General features: G+C 38.0%; 1 protein-coding gene and 1 long non-coding RNA gene across 12 annotated transcripts in view; one reads left to right on the top strand and one right to left on the bottom strand.

The window, feature by feature from the left end:
• Positions 1 to 7,734, bottom strand: part of LOC134486399 (uncharacterized) — a 110,816-nt gene extending 103,082 nt beyond the window's left edge. Inside the window, exon 1 of one of the 2 annotated variants that reach the window (XR_010065253.1) lies at positions 7,670 to 7,734. This is a non-coding gene — a long non-coding RNA (uncharacterized LOC134486399). The remainder of the gene's footprint in view (positions 1 to 7,669) is intronic. The other variant, XR_010065252.1, reaches the window with a different exon arrangement.
• Pde1a (phosphodiesterase 1A) overlaps positions 1 to 15,274 on the top strand; it is a 280,237-nt gene that overhangs the window by 205,223 nt on the left and 59,740 nt on the right. For 8 of the 10 annotated variants that reach the window (XM_063284612.1, XM_039105908.2, XM_039105909.2 and 5 more), the window contains 2 exon segments: positions 10,179 to 10,361; positions 14,568 to 14,634. In XM_063284612.1, the coding sequence (XP_063140682.1) occupies positions 10,179 to 10,361; positions 14,568 to 14,634 (250 nt within the window). 10 annotated transcript variants of the gene reach the window in all.

Genomic DNA, 15,274 nt, shown 5'->3' with positions numbered 1-15,274 from the left:
AAGAATACAGGGGAAGGGGAACTGTTCAGAAAAGGTTCTTTGGAGCAACTCCCGCCTGTGTTCTCAGAAATTGGCAATTTAGTTCACAGGTCAGCAGCAGTAGCTCGATCCACTCACAAACACTTTAAGGATACACCAGCAGTCCAGTTCAGTAGAGTCAGGATAGCAAACAGGAATCAGCAGCAGTGGGACTACCTAGCTGAGACAGCCAGAGCTCAGCCTCAGCACAAGTCAGCAGTAGAAGGAACCAGCAGGAACCTAGTTCAGCCCCCATCACTGTCCCTTGAGTCCTTTTTATACGCCTTCCACGGGGCTTGTCTCTGCACTTGTCTTTTTCAACTCATGTGTCTGTCTCAGCTGACCTCACTCTATCAATGAGCCCGAGTCCACAAAAATGACAAAAACTGCAACCTACCACCAAAAGTTTTTAATATGCCTCTCTCTGTAAAGTCCTGAGAAACACAACTCAACCACATAATATAAGCAAACCAACACATATGTCATTAACAAAAAAATCTTTCATCACATGTCCTTTCACATATCTAACAAAACATCCTTTCTCTTGTGTCTACTTCAGCTAAATATTTCTTTACGAGTCTTAGTCTTTCATTCATCATCCCTTCACATGTTTGCCCCAACAAAACACCATCCAACCAACTTCCAAAAACCACCCTTAAGTTTCCAGTTCAAGATTCCTTGTAGAGGAAATTATAAATTGTTGTGAGATGCCATGTAGGTTCTGGGAATCAAATCCAAGTCTTAGGGAAGAGCAGCCATTCTTCTTAACAGTTGTTACATCTCTCCATCCCCTGACCTGCTGATTTTAGAAATCCTTTGCTAAAGTTAACCAACATTTAGTTTTTATTTTTAATGAAAATAACATATTTCCTTTGTGTTTAAGCTACTTTAGCTCAGGTTTGGTGTCATATGTCATTGCGAGCATTCTTCTGCCACATAGGTCAGTCAAGTTCCTTCCTCTGAACCTATATTCCTAACCTGTGATCCCAGCAAGATTTCATCCTATTCTAACTATAATTCTAAGCAATAATGTCTGCTTTCTAAGTTAGATTGTTATATTTAACAATTTCTATCTTCTAGAAAACAAAATAATAATAGGTTGGTTAACCTTGAAAGTGTTCCATGAAGCACAATGATAAAGATCTCATAATAAAGCCAAATGACACAGATGATTCTTGAGCAAGTTCGCCTCATCTTTTTGTAGCACTCATTGGTCAATTCTGCTCAGGTAAAAATTTGGCTTTTGTATTTTGCAACCAAGCATCATCCAAGTATTTCCCATCTGTGACATCATTGCCAGAGATTCAAAATAAAGATATCTTCACAGGGGTTCTAGTGTCCCATGTCATTCACAATTATAGACATATAAATATAACTACTGCTGCTGAGTTCATTCTATAGAAGAATATAGAAGCCTCTTTGACAAAGAGATGCCAATCATCTGGCAAGCCATGACTGGAGAATAGCAGTTTTGATACATCGATGTTCATGAAGTCACACGGAATTCTGGGTAAAACAGCACTCTGGGTCTGCTCCAAGAACTTCTGATTCAGTAGGTTCTACTTAGAGATCCAAGTTTCCACTTCGAGTAAGTTCTCAGTCCACAAGGATTTTACTAATCTAGGGAAACACACTTTGGGATCTACTTGAGTAGAGGGTATCACAATGAGGCTTTAGAAAAAGAAATATAGAGTTGTTCTAAAACTAGTATGGGGGCTCACATTTCTAACTCTAGCACTCCACCAGTTGAGGCAGGAAGATTAGTAAACTACACTGTAGATTCAAAGCTAGACCAAGATACATAACAAACACTACTATAAAAAGAAAAATGAGGGTACATTTTGTAGAAAATTACTGTTATCAAAAGACTGGGGTCCAGGATTTATACTATTATGTATAAGATAATCATGTGTCAAAAGACAGCCCCCTGCCCCCTCTTCATGTCCCTGGTTCCAGGATAGAACAATAGAGACAAGGGGCATGAAGAACTAAGTCAAAGAGTTTGAGGTACCTGGAAGTCAAGGACTGTCCTTTGCTTTATAATACTTTCATCCATCTCAGGTCTTGAGATCCCTCTCTGGGCTACAACTTGACCTTTCATCATTAACCTGCAGCTCTTAATAATCTTGAGTGGGCACAGGTAGAGGTAGCACAGACTGCCTCTTATATTGCATTCTCTTGATTAGGAAAGCTAGCATGTTCCCTCCCAAAATTGACTGTGAAACCCGTTGGCTGGTGACACGATATACTTGAATCATAAAACATAGAGAACTCAAGGTGGTACTGATCTGAAAGTTTCATCCCTCTTGGTTGGGTTTCATAGTTAGAAGGTTCTGTACATGTTCCGCAGGAGAAAGTGATCAATAACCTTACCAGGCTGTAAATTACAATAACCACTGACATCCTGGATATACTGACACACCACTAGCATGACTATTATGGAAACAATGACTCTCTAATTGGATCCACGACCTCTCACTCCATGAGAAAGCTCATCCATGGGCTATTTGGTAGGTCATAGACTCCAGGGGGAACCCAATACTATTATTCTACTAAGTGGGCATAGTCTTAAATCATTTCCTAGACTCTTATCTTTGGGCCCAGATAAATGCATTTCTTCAATCCTCACCAGAGAAACCTGTTTTGTTTGTTTGTTTGTTTGTTTGTTTGTTTGTTTTGCACTAGATAGTGATTAATACAGAGACCCATAACTGCTCAATGGGGATCTTAGCTCTAAATGTATATTTAAATCATACCCCTCACTCTAAGATTTAGGAATCACTTCATATGAGGGAGCAGGAAGATTGTAAGAGCCAGAGGTAGTAGACGTCTGCAGCAGTGGACTTCATGTGTGTAGGGCCAGGGCACACATGAACTTATAGTGACTATGACTACATGCACAAGACCAAGCCAGCCTAAATCGCACAACCACAAGGGAAGTCCTTATTCTAGCTGAAAAGCTATGAGCAATTGATGTCTGCTGAGAAATGCAAAGTCAGTTTTCTTCAGGTATGTGGTCCCTGAGAGGCTACGCATGCTCCAGTGGATGACACATCCATGCCCATATAGGCAACACTAATGGATTCAATGGGTTTGAAAACATAAGGAGTGCCAATAAAATAGTAACTCCCTTTCTATTTCTCCCTCTTCTCAACGTGTTATTGTCAATTCTACTTCTGCGTCTAGGGTTTTTCCTACCCTCCTAGGTATATTTTTAATGTCTTTGGAATTTTTCATATCATACATGCTTCAAACACTGATACCATGGTGCCAGGCTTTTTCCTATGTGGTAGTAAAAGGGAATCAGCTTAGACTAATTCACATAGGGGTATATAGCTAGTTGGGGATCCCCAAGAGCTGACTGTGTGACAGTTGCTGCTCTAAGCTATGCAGGTAGTAGGTGATGAAGCCCGTAACAGGAATAGAAGACAGGTTTCTTAGCCACAGAGGATGCTTTTTAACCAAAACCTTGCTAATTAGTGGAATGTTAAGCTTTGTCCCTAATTGAATATATTCAAGGATATATTTTGAGCTAAGAATTCCTGATGAGAAGCCAAGAATCTTCAGGAAGGCCTGGGGCAGTGTTCTGCCTCTCTGTTTTTCTCCATTTCTATCCCAACACACTCCAAAAATACAATCTTTATACCAGCTCTTCAAGCAACTTGATTCTGAAAGCCTTACTGGGAGATGCCTAGGGTTCTTCCTGTCTGTCCTAGGGGACAGGACCTCCCTAAGTATGGGCAATCACTTCCTTTGGTAAATACAAGGAAGCTGCCAAGACCTCCTTAAGTCTTAACGTGAAGAAAGTCACCTCTGACTTCCACATTATCCTTAGCCAATCTTTCAATAGTCAAGACTCCTGGGAGAAGAGCCAATGATAGCATGGCTGCATTCCCCACCCAAATATCTAGTCCTTCTGTTCTCTCATATACTGTGGTCATTTTCACACAGTTCACAGAAAAGAGGTAACCTGTGCTGAAAACAAACCACAAAACTTAAGAATTTATAAGCCATTGTCCCTTTGGGAATAGTACAGGGAATAAATAAATAAACTTTGACACTATCCTGGAAGAATTTCTTTCACTGTGTTTAGAATCAGCAGGTAGGTTAGTGATGACAGAAATGGAGTTTCAGATGTACCCAGTTACATCCTAGCAATGGATTTATCACCTTTTAAAGTACCATAGCCTTTTTATTGCCAACTGACATTTCTCTAGAATAGAGTGCTCCAGACAACAGCTTTGGAAATAAATCCAAGCTTTTCTCCAACTGAAAATTTACCAGTAAGCTAAACTATAAGTTTTTTCCTTTTTAATAATTTCATAATGCATACAATGGCCAAATCTACCCCTCCCATTTAGCTCTTGAAATTCATATTTTCTCCCTACCACCACTTTTCTCTCTCAGCCAAACTTTTTTTTTTTTCCGGAGGTGGGGACCGAACCCAGGGCCTGCTCTACCACTGAGCTAAATCCCCAACCCCTCAGCCAAACATTTTTAACGATTATTTTTAACTCTAAATTTCAAAGTCTAGAGAGGATGGAGAATAATCACTGCTGGAATTATCGACTGAATGGGGACTTTGAACTTTGAAAGGGAACCATACATTTAAAGTGAACAAATCTTAATGGGTAAAGACTCAGACTCTGCAACTCAGATGTTGTCATGTCCACTGACTGAGTCAATCTCTTAAATGCATATGCTTCTTTTATTAATCACTAAGATAGAAAAAAGCAAGAATCTTCCCCAAGGTGGTATCTTGAGAACTGAATAAGCTAAATTTTGTCCTTTTTTCCTGGTACAGAATATAAACGATAGCATTGGTTCAAATCTTTATCTGTATCTGTGCTATAGAGTTCTGAAGTTTGAGTGAAAGACTAGAGTCATGTCCCAAGTTTCTTCGGTGAATAGGCAAACGGAAGAAAACATGTTCGTCAACTCATAACACAGACATTGTTAGTTTAATAAAATAACATTAATGGGTTCCTCTGGAAACATTACATGGGAACCACTGACTACACAAGATGTTGTATACAATAGACAGAGGAGATTCTCCTACCCCACCTTGCAAGTGTCCAAGAATGGTACCACATAGAGGATGTGAGTTCAGCCTCCCCCTTAGCACTAGATGAGAGTATTGTTCCCCTGAACACCGACTTCTAAGGCAGGGTGTCAAGGATGGCCTTTTGGGAACATGTTCCTCCTTAGAGGTGACAAGTTTCTAAGACAAAACATATTTGGAGTCTTTCTCTATATCTTTTTCAGGTATAATATGCTAGACTTATTTTTTTTATCATGTTCAGCATTGTTACTGGGAAGCATTTTGTGATTTATAAATAAGGCATAGAAAGTGAGAGCCTGAACAGTAAGGGCAGCAAGACAGACACAACCAGGCTGGTTCAGTCTCATCACACAAGGAGATGACAGTTTGCATTTTAAGTCAACTGGTAAGCTTTCTGGGAAACATTGTAAAATAGAAGTGTAGGACACAGTTTGTTCACCAGATACATGACATCAAAATAATAATTCTGTCTCACATAGAAAAGTTATGTTCCTGCTCTGGACTCATCAAACATTAGAGATGGAAGGGATGAGTTAATTTCTTCTTCAAATAGATCATTTTTCATATTAATGGCATGGAAGGAAAAGAAAAATTCGAACTTGAGAAGCCAGTCTCTCCTAATCACTCCTATCATTTAAAGTGTAATACTTTAGGTTCAGTTGTGGCCACCAACTTCCTGGAAATGGCTGTGTTTCCTTGGCTGTGACTAATTTCCAAGAGTCCCCTACAGACAGAAATATTTTCACTGACATATAATTGTAAGAGTCAAAATCCCATGACCTCTCCTTCCGAGGTTGCCCCTTTCTTTATTTCCCTTCCCCTTCAAACTTTCTAGTTCAAAATATAAGCCCTTTGGGAAATGTGTCATCTTATTCGGAGAGAAATTTTGGCCTATAAATAACTCCAAAGGATCACTTGATCACTGATCGGATGCAAGGTCAGTTTTTCTTGGTTCCCTGGTCCATTTTCTACACATAGCCTTTGTCTGAGAACCTCTCTTTAATCTTTGCTGACTCCCAATGGGACTGAAAACATCATGACAAAGAGTGAAATGAGGTCAACAGTGATGGCATATTACACATATGCCTACCCTATCATTTCTTTCCTGTACAGGGCTCTTTATGAATTTCTAAGGAAAATACACCAATAGTTATCATATCATGGGATAGTTCATATCATAATATAATATGGACTAGTGTCTGGACTTTTATAGGTAGGGAGTTATCACAAACACTTTTCCTATACAGTTTTTCAGACGTACAAATTATCTCTGATGATCTTATTTAAAGCAACATTTCCTGTTATAATTATATACTTACTCTCTTCTCCATTTGGTCTCTTTCCTTTGAAGTGTTGAATAATAGAACCATCTATCTATCTATCTATCTATCTATCTATCTATCTATCTATCTTTACCTATCTACTGATCTTACCTATCTACCTATCTACCTATCATCTACCCATCTACCTATTTATCTACCCATCTACCTATTTATCTACCCATCTACCCATCTACCCATCTACCCACCTACCCATCTACCCATCTACCCATCTATCTATCTATCTATTTTGAGACAGGGCCTTTTGATTTGGCCCTTGTTCACCTGAAACTCACTACATATACCAGGCAGGCCTTGAACTCACATAGACTCACCTGCTTCTGTTTCCCGAGTCTTAGAATTAAAGGTCTTCAATACAATGCCAAGAATATTTCAATTTTTCATCATTTTATAGGTTAACAATAATTTTGACATAACTAAAAATATTGTGTTTAAAGGTTTAGTTTATATAAGGATTTTTCTTCATATATTAAAACCAGAACTAAGAACAATATGCTACCAGAGAACAATATTAATACAGGACCAAGACCTTACTTTGTATCTGACTTAAAATCTACACTAGTAGTTATTCTACACTATTCATACAGGAGAGATGAAAGGAAGAATGTCTTAACGACTATCTGCAATCAGAAAAGTAGGCCAGCAAGCTGGAAATTAAAGAGAATTAACGCTATAGTCTTGAATCTTTAAGTCACCCCAATTCAGAATTTTCTCTTTAAGGTAACTCCATCTTTTTTCTTTAAGGCTTTCAAATGCTTCAATAAGGCCTATCCATATTTTGAAGGGTTATTTACTGTGCTCCATCTTCACATGAAAAAAAAAGTATCTTCGTAGAAACATCTAGGTCAGCATTTAAATACATAACTAGGCACCATACCCCACCCTCCTCCCTTTGCTGCATCAATTACTAGAGAATTGTTTGTTGTTGTTTCAAGATTTGCCTGTTCTTTATACAATGTCGTGTCCCATGCCTTCGTCTTTTGACACTTACTTCCTTTATTCCTTTATTCTATAATAAATATACACCATTCCTTTCCCTGAAGTCACACATTCCTTCTCAAGAAAGATCTGCATGCATTACAACTACAAATGGCCAGAGTAATTCATTCCAGTGAGGCTCACTATATCTTTATGTCCACTTTGTCTAATCCAACTATCTGTTTGGGGCAGTTTGTGAGTTTAGGATACATAGCCTTTAAATCCCCAATACCAATTAGTGATAGCAAAACAGGCAATGGGGACCACCCACCTGGCATTCTGTTTCACCAGCTGGTAAGAACAGGGAGAGAAGAATGAGAAGAACACAATGACATCACATGATTGCATCACAATGGCTCCTGCTCCACCTGCCCTGCTCTGTAGATGTGGGGGATTGCTCCATAAAATAGAAATGGCATAATCTTTAAGTAATGAAGATGTCAAGGCTTGTAGTATAGTATTATAACTAAAATGGGCTAAGGAATCTAACTTGAAATGCCCAAAAAATCCAAAAAAGAATTTTACTTGAAATTACGATGTCGGTGTTCTATTAGTAGACCAAAGTCATTAAAACATAAGAAGAAAAAAAAACTTGAAACAATCACAAAGTGAGTATCAATCAGTACGATTACTCAGTTGTATGTCTTTTGTCTTGTGTGTACATGTAGTTCTCTAATCCCAGCCCTTAAGTAGTGTTTATTTCTACTACAATGTTTCATAAATGCATGTATGCTTATTAAATATCATGAAAAATAAGTATTATGTGTGTGTATGTGTGTGCACTGAAGGAAACAACACGTGGAGGGGACCATTTAAAAGGTCATGGTGATTAAAAGAACACAGAGGTCAAAGTTAAGGTAGGCCATGGGTATCTGGATTATTGATCAGGTGTAGTCGAGGAAATGGCCAATTCAGAAGTCAGGACTAGCTAGTTCTGTTCTGTAGTGGTACATGTAGCTGTGTTTGTATTTAGGGAAAATCTTTCATTTATTGTTTCCAGTTTACGTCTTTAGGAAGTTCTCAGTTACAGACTTCCATAGGAGTTCAATCAATGTATTTTCTCAGAACCCTTCTCTGTGGTGGCTATTGATCCTTATTAACCAGTCCACATCACTTCCCAGAAGTTAATACTACACACTGTGACACTAACTCTGTTGATGGCCTTGGGCAGCAGTTCTGTTTTGTTTTCTTTGGGAAAAGGTCTCATTTGAAGCTGGCCCAGGTTGGCCTCAAACTTGAAATCCTCCTGCACTTGGGTCCTGGTAAGAATTTCTAAACCCATGAAATCTCCACCCTAATGTTAAATCAGCTCTCAACTAGCAGTGTTCCTCCTCCTTTGAGGATCTCAGTCTCTTGAGATGAGCTTCAGCATAACCCTTTTAATTCTTGTACACCATCACTGTGGGCTCAAATAGCTAAGCATTAGAAATATCTGGGAAATGAAATTACATAGGGACTGAATGTGTAAAATCTTTTTTTTTGGTCATTTTCCCTAAATAACACAGTGTGGCAGATATTTGATATAGATGGCATATATTATTAATGTTATGTGGAATGAAGAACTGATTTAAGGTATACATGAAAGAGCAAACAACCTGATATTTTATAAATGGGACTTGAGCATGTGCTGGTATGTGTACCCAAGGGAGAAGAGAACATCATTAATTCCCCATGAATGGTCAAAAACAAACTCCAACACATTTATCTCTATTTTAAATTTGTATTTATTGTGTTGATGTGAGTATATATGATGTGTGTGTGTGTGTGTGTGTGTGTGTGTCTGTGTGTGTGCCTGTGTCTGTGTGAGTGCATAGTATGGGTGAATAAATGACACAATACACATGTGAATATCAGTCTAAGGACAACTTTCTTTTCACATGGATCTAGGGCTTGAACTCAGGGCTTCAGGCTTTCAAGGCAAGCATGGCAAGTCCTGTACCCGTTGAATCATCTCGCTGGCCTTGTTTCTTCCTTTATGATTTTTTATTTTTTAAGATTTATTTATTTATTATATATAAACATCCTATAGTTGTCTTCAGACACACCAGAAGAGGGCATCAGATCTCATTACAGATGGTTGTAAGCTACCGTGTCGTTGCTGGGATTTGAACTCGGGACCTCCGGAAGAGCAGTCAGTGCTGCTAACCACTGAGTCATCTCTCCAGCCCCCTTTATAATTTTTTTAATGTTGTTAAATATGCAATGATATTGTTTTAAAGACACTTAGAATTCTTAAATTATTTAATTAATTTAGAAGAACTTACTCAATGAAACAGTATACATGAATGACTTGGGGAAACCCTCAAAAATTCAAACAGCACTTACCATCTATACTATGTAGAAAAAGAAATATAAGAGTTTTTATAACCTCAACCTCCTTTTCTTTCCATTCTACTTGCTTCCTGGAAAAATAAGTAGCACTCACTTGTTTATGAATTTTGTTCCTTCCTTTGAGTGAATCACCATTAGGGTGGTGTATTAGTGAGATTGACAACAAAACTTAACCACGGATAATACTTTCCATCAATATTTGGGAAGCAGCAGATGCTTTCTTGTATCATTTGATGCCTTCAGCAAGTGATCAGCTCGAAAACTTAAAGAGCTTTCCAAATGTTAACTTGATTTTTAGAAACCGTTCACGTTAAGGAATAATTAGAGAAGTATGTGCCATTTTAAAAAAAAAACATGCAAAACAGAACAAAGAAAACAGTTAGATGTTTGATTCCTGGTTAGTCTTTGCTCCCATTCCCCAGTGCTTATCCTGTGCGTATTATTTGTAGGAGGCTTCTGGATACTGAGGATGAGCTCAGCGACATTCAGACCGACTCGGTTCCTTCGGAAGTCCGGGACTGGTTGGCTTCAACCTTTACACGGAAAATGGGGATGACGAAAAAGAAACCCGAGGAAAAACCGAAGTTTCGCAGCATTGTCCACGCTGTCCAGGCTGGGATTTTTGTGGAAAGGCAAGTAAGCCACGTGGTTCACATCCCAAGCTGGGAGAATCTGAAGGTCAGCAAGTGTGTGTAGTATGAAGCTCGAGGGGTCCATATAACACTTCGGAGGACACAGGCCAGCACAGGTCTAACTAGAGCGACCGCTTTGGCCTTCTGATTATTATGCCTAGAACAGAAGCCGCTTGCCTTGCTTTTTTTTTTTTTTAATTCTATTTGGATGACAGGAAGATTGAAATCATACCCATCAGGAAGCACACTCATGAGGATATCTAGTTACAAACATTTCTAACATGTCCATATTTTAGCAATTAATTTTAAGTAAATAAAATGCAATCACTCATAAAATGGATCCTATAACGGATTTCTTTATTTCAAAGTCAAATGAGTCCTTTTGTCCTAAATAGTAAAGATTCTTTTCCCTCTTTCCCGGTTTCCATCATGAGATGAAATCTCTCTCACTTCGGCTTTGGAGAACTTAGTTTTTTTAGCATTTGCGTTGCTAAAAGAAGATTCCCTGATACCATGGGCATCACCAGGGTTTTCAGTGTTTATACATGATAATATGGCCAAGCTTTGTATGGTATTTGCTTTTTAAGAGAAAAAGGCTACTCTTTTTTTTCTATAAAATGAGATGTTTCAGAATTAAAACTACGCAAATGCCAATTATAAAATATGTCTGACAAAACGGCAAAACACTTATCAGGAATCCCTCAGATTAGAAAGAGTATATTAATTGTATGTAAAGTGGCAAGTTCAGTATTCTTGAAGCTGACAGGACTGAAGAACAGGTAACAGTTCTATTGTTTATCAGGGCATTATTTTTGAGACAGTGACTGGTTAGGCCAGGCTGGCCTTGAATTATCAATTCTCCTGCCTCTGGAGAGACTTGTATTATCCTACTCAGGTTCAGCACCCTTTACGTGTATGTGAGTTCTGGCCATTTCCTTCATCTCTCAATATTTTGGAACATCATTTCCAACAAAAGCGCAGTGGAAAGGAGACTGGATTTTCAAAATGTAAACAGACAGTATAACAGGAGCGCTATTGAAACTGCAGTTTAAAGACATGTGAGGACAATTGGGATAAAGCTCCTAATGGCTTATTTCGGGAGGACACAACTGTAGAGCCTGCAATGAGTGATCATTCAAATTACTTTGCAAGCTTCTTACCGACATCTGATTGACTTCGATAAATGGATAAGGGTACTCTAATTGGTGGTAGGATCCTACTTTGTCTGGTGCATATATTTATTCTAACAGAAGTGCAAAGCAAGGAGACGGGGCTGAGGAGAATGTCTACCATCCTATTCCTTTGGTATGAGTGTTATTGATTTCCCATGGCATCAAATTAGAGACATCTGAGCAGTATTTCAGAGTCTCAGACTGAGCACCATGCTTGGCCTACTGAAGGAATGTGGGTTATCTTCCTTCTAAATATTGCAAACCTTGGCAAGCTGAAAACCAGTGCAAACTGTGGGTCTGATCTGAGTGTGCATCTGTGTGAGACAAAGTTATGAATTCAGGATTCATATGTTGACCTGATGTGTTTCTGTTCATTTATATGCAACGTCAACCAAATATCATTTCCAAATAGAAATAACTACTTAACAAGTTAACTATCACAAATTAACATGCTTAAAGTATTTAGAAATAAAATCTTTATCTATCAAAGTCGAATCCACATTATTGATATGCTTATTTTGAATTTTCAAAAGTAATTACCTTCAATCCTGATAATCTAAGTCTTGTTGCTTCTGCTGCAATGATTCCCCTCAAGATTCAGTAGCTCAACGGGTTCTGGTAATTATTTGGTGAAATGTTATCTTGTACAGCAATGAGAAGAGTGTTTCTTTCTTTCTAAAGTTTGGAATTATATTTTATAGTTTTAAAAACAACCCATTGTCATTTCACTTGGACATTACCACTTCTTGTATTTCCAGGAAATTCCTTAGTCCTTTTCTAAGACGTATGGCAGGTCCCCTGTTTAACAAAGTGAAAGTCAGCTCCACAAAGAGGTCCTGGAGCAGTCATGATGATTTCCTTTTTTATTTGATGGAATTACATTTGCTAGAATATAAAATTTATAATTTTATATTTCTGTGCCTGAAGATAGGGTTAGGAAGGTAAGGGAGTAGGGTAATGGGGGGAGTATTTTTTAATTACTTTAAGAGGGCAATCTTCTTTGTGTCCTTTCATTCTGTACAATAAGTAGTATGTTCACAGCCTATTTCTCAATCTAGAAAACTCAGTGATGTAAGAGCGGTCACAGGGCCCAAGGATCGTTACGTGACAGTTGGATAACGAATGTGGTTACCATATAGTGATGCGAGCTATCTTCTGCTGGGCGTTTATTAGATTGTGTGCAGCATTTACATTCTCTGCTCTTCACAGAACGCTTATGAGTCCCCCTTTATGAATGAACTATTAAAGATTGTTCCTGATGCCACACAGCTACCAAGTGGCTAACTTATAATCCAAAGCACGGGTTCTCTGTGCTTTTCCATCCTCTCTCCCTTCCTGTGCCAGGAAGTCATACTGCTGAATACGACTGAATGCTCACAGTGCCTGTATTAGCTTTTGTATTGATTATTTCCCTGGTCATGCCCTTTCTTCCACCCCTTCCCTCTTCTCCTCATGATAATTATAGATAAACTGCGTAGATAAAGATTGTTTCCTTCCTTTAAATCCACAACTAGGTGTCTTTATTGACAGTAATTGATATTTGGGACCTCTGTTGTGCACTTTCTTTGCTCTGCAGGATTGGAATACACTTATCTGCACAGGGTAATTAATAAAAACACCTTAATTGCAAAGTGTACTGAGGTCTTTCAATGAAGAAGTTTGTCACCATATGGACCACGCATATCTAACAGTAGCTCATGATTATTTCAAGTAAGCATGAAATGGAGACAGGAAAGGAGAGGGGTGGTGAGTCGGTGGAAACGTGGAGATGCTCTTTCAAGAAAGGGTAGGATGATCAAACAAATTTTCAACTTAGCTCCCTTAAGGTATTTAAAATGAAAGCATGATAAATCCCTTGTTTTTTACTATTATATAAAAAAATCATTGGTTTTGCACAGCAATGTATTTTCTGGATTTTAACACATAGACCATGGATTCGAAAATATCCATATGTTTTCACAATGATTTTTATTTTGAAAATAAAAATGCAGAATATTCTCCTCTTGATTATTTGTAATATTAACAACATCTCTTGTATTTAATCAAAGTACATGTTTTCCTTTTATCTGGGGAAGGGAGGGATGCATGGCAATACAATCTAAGGACTACAGCTCATTGATACTTGAACATTTCTTTCCAGAACCTTGGGGAATAGTCACAAACCTTCCATACTTCCAGATAGAAGACAGTTGTGTTAGGGTCCTCCTTACTAGACGCTACCTTCTGTTTTGTTTAGCTTCCCTTTAAATTATATATCAGATTAGCTTCCCATCAAAAGGCAAACATGTTACAAATATATAAAAGTATACTACTGTTTATATGATTAGAGAAATGGAGAGAATATTTTCTTAGAATAATAAGTATTCCTAAATAATATTGGATGATGATTTGAACAGTCTTAAGTTATTCTTGTCAATATAAGCTTTATATCCTTAACCACAAAGAGCTGTGTAAATTGTGATGATGCTGTTTCCCTTTGATAGTAACCATTCTGAGATAGATAGATAGATAGATAGATAGATAGATAGATAGATAGATAGATAGATAGGCAGATAGATAAATAGAAAGAAAGGAAGAAAGAAAGAAAGGAAGGAAGGAAGGAAGGAAGGAAGGAAGGAAGGAAGGAAGGAAGGAAGGAAGAAAGACAGACAAGCATGTTCATGCTATTTCACCTCTATTGTAAAACTTTTAGCACCCAAATGGTCATGAAACAAGATTATTCTGCTGTCACAGATGGGGTGGCTTGTGAAAAGTGTCACTGTACACGGAAAGTACTGTCACCCTGTTAATTGCAGGGAGTTCAGGAAAAAACTGTCCATGTGTGAAAGCTAAGATCACTTCCCAGAGTCACTGTGAGTGGACAAATGCTATCAGCCTTGTCAACGAAAGAAACAATAGTGGTTATTATCGCCACTGTCACAGTGGGGAAGAAGGGTGAAGAAACATAAAGTTGTCCTTCCCTGACATTTGAGAAAACAGTTGAAAGTGTTGAGCAAATGAATGTTAACATATGCAATTATTTTGTCTTTTTTAGGATGTACAGGAAGAACTATCACATGGTTGGTTTGACATATCCTGCAGCTGTCATAGTGACACTCAAGGTGAAATAATTTCAACTATTTTTCTTTGTAAAGTGATCACATAGATTTATTTTATTCCCAGTGCTTAGGATAAATGTGAGAGCAGGTCTTTGCTGCAGCCTACCTACTACAACATGAAAATTATTTTATGCATCTGTTAAATGCAAAGCAACCAAGTCTCAATTCACCATAGAGTCACATGACATCTGACTTGTGCTAAAGTTAATACCAATCGACACACATCATGTGTGAGCTTTTCCTTCAAGCGTCAGTTACTTGGTTCTTGAATTACACTTGAAATGTCACTCGCTATTCCAAGAATATTCATATCTTCTTATGCTTATATTATGCCTTATAAAGGTGTTTTAGTATGTGTTTAAATAACAAAATATAAAGAAGAAAATTATTTAAGATCTTAAAGTCTGAGAAATTGTAAAATTGATACAGTAATTAACAAACAAAAACCAAATTCTTCTGTCTTGTGTCTGGCTTCCTGGGATGGCCCTGTCCCATGCCTCAAGTGTGATTGTAGTGTTGTGTGTGCTGGAAATGACCAGGAGTGAGAGTCTGCCTGAGGAAGCTACTGGTTCATACATCTCCATTTTACACATGGGGCATGAATTACATGGGTGTACCTTACTCATAGTTGTTTCTTCTGAAG

This window comes from Rattus norvegicus, chromosome 3, assembly GCF_036323735.1.
Source record: "Rattus norvegicus strain BN/NHsdMcwi chromosome 3, GRCr8, whole genome shotgun sequence".
NCBI classification, from domain to species: Eukaryota; Metazoa; Chordata; class Mammalia; order Rodentia; family Muridae; genus Rattus; species Rattus norvegicus.
This window is presented reverse-complemented; position numbering and strand designations above follow the sequence as displayed.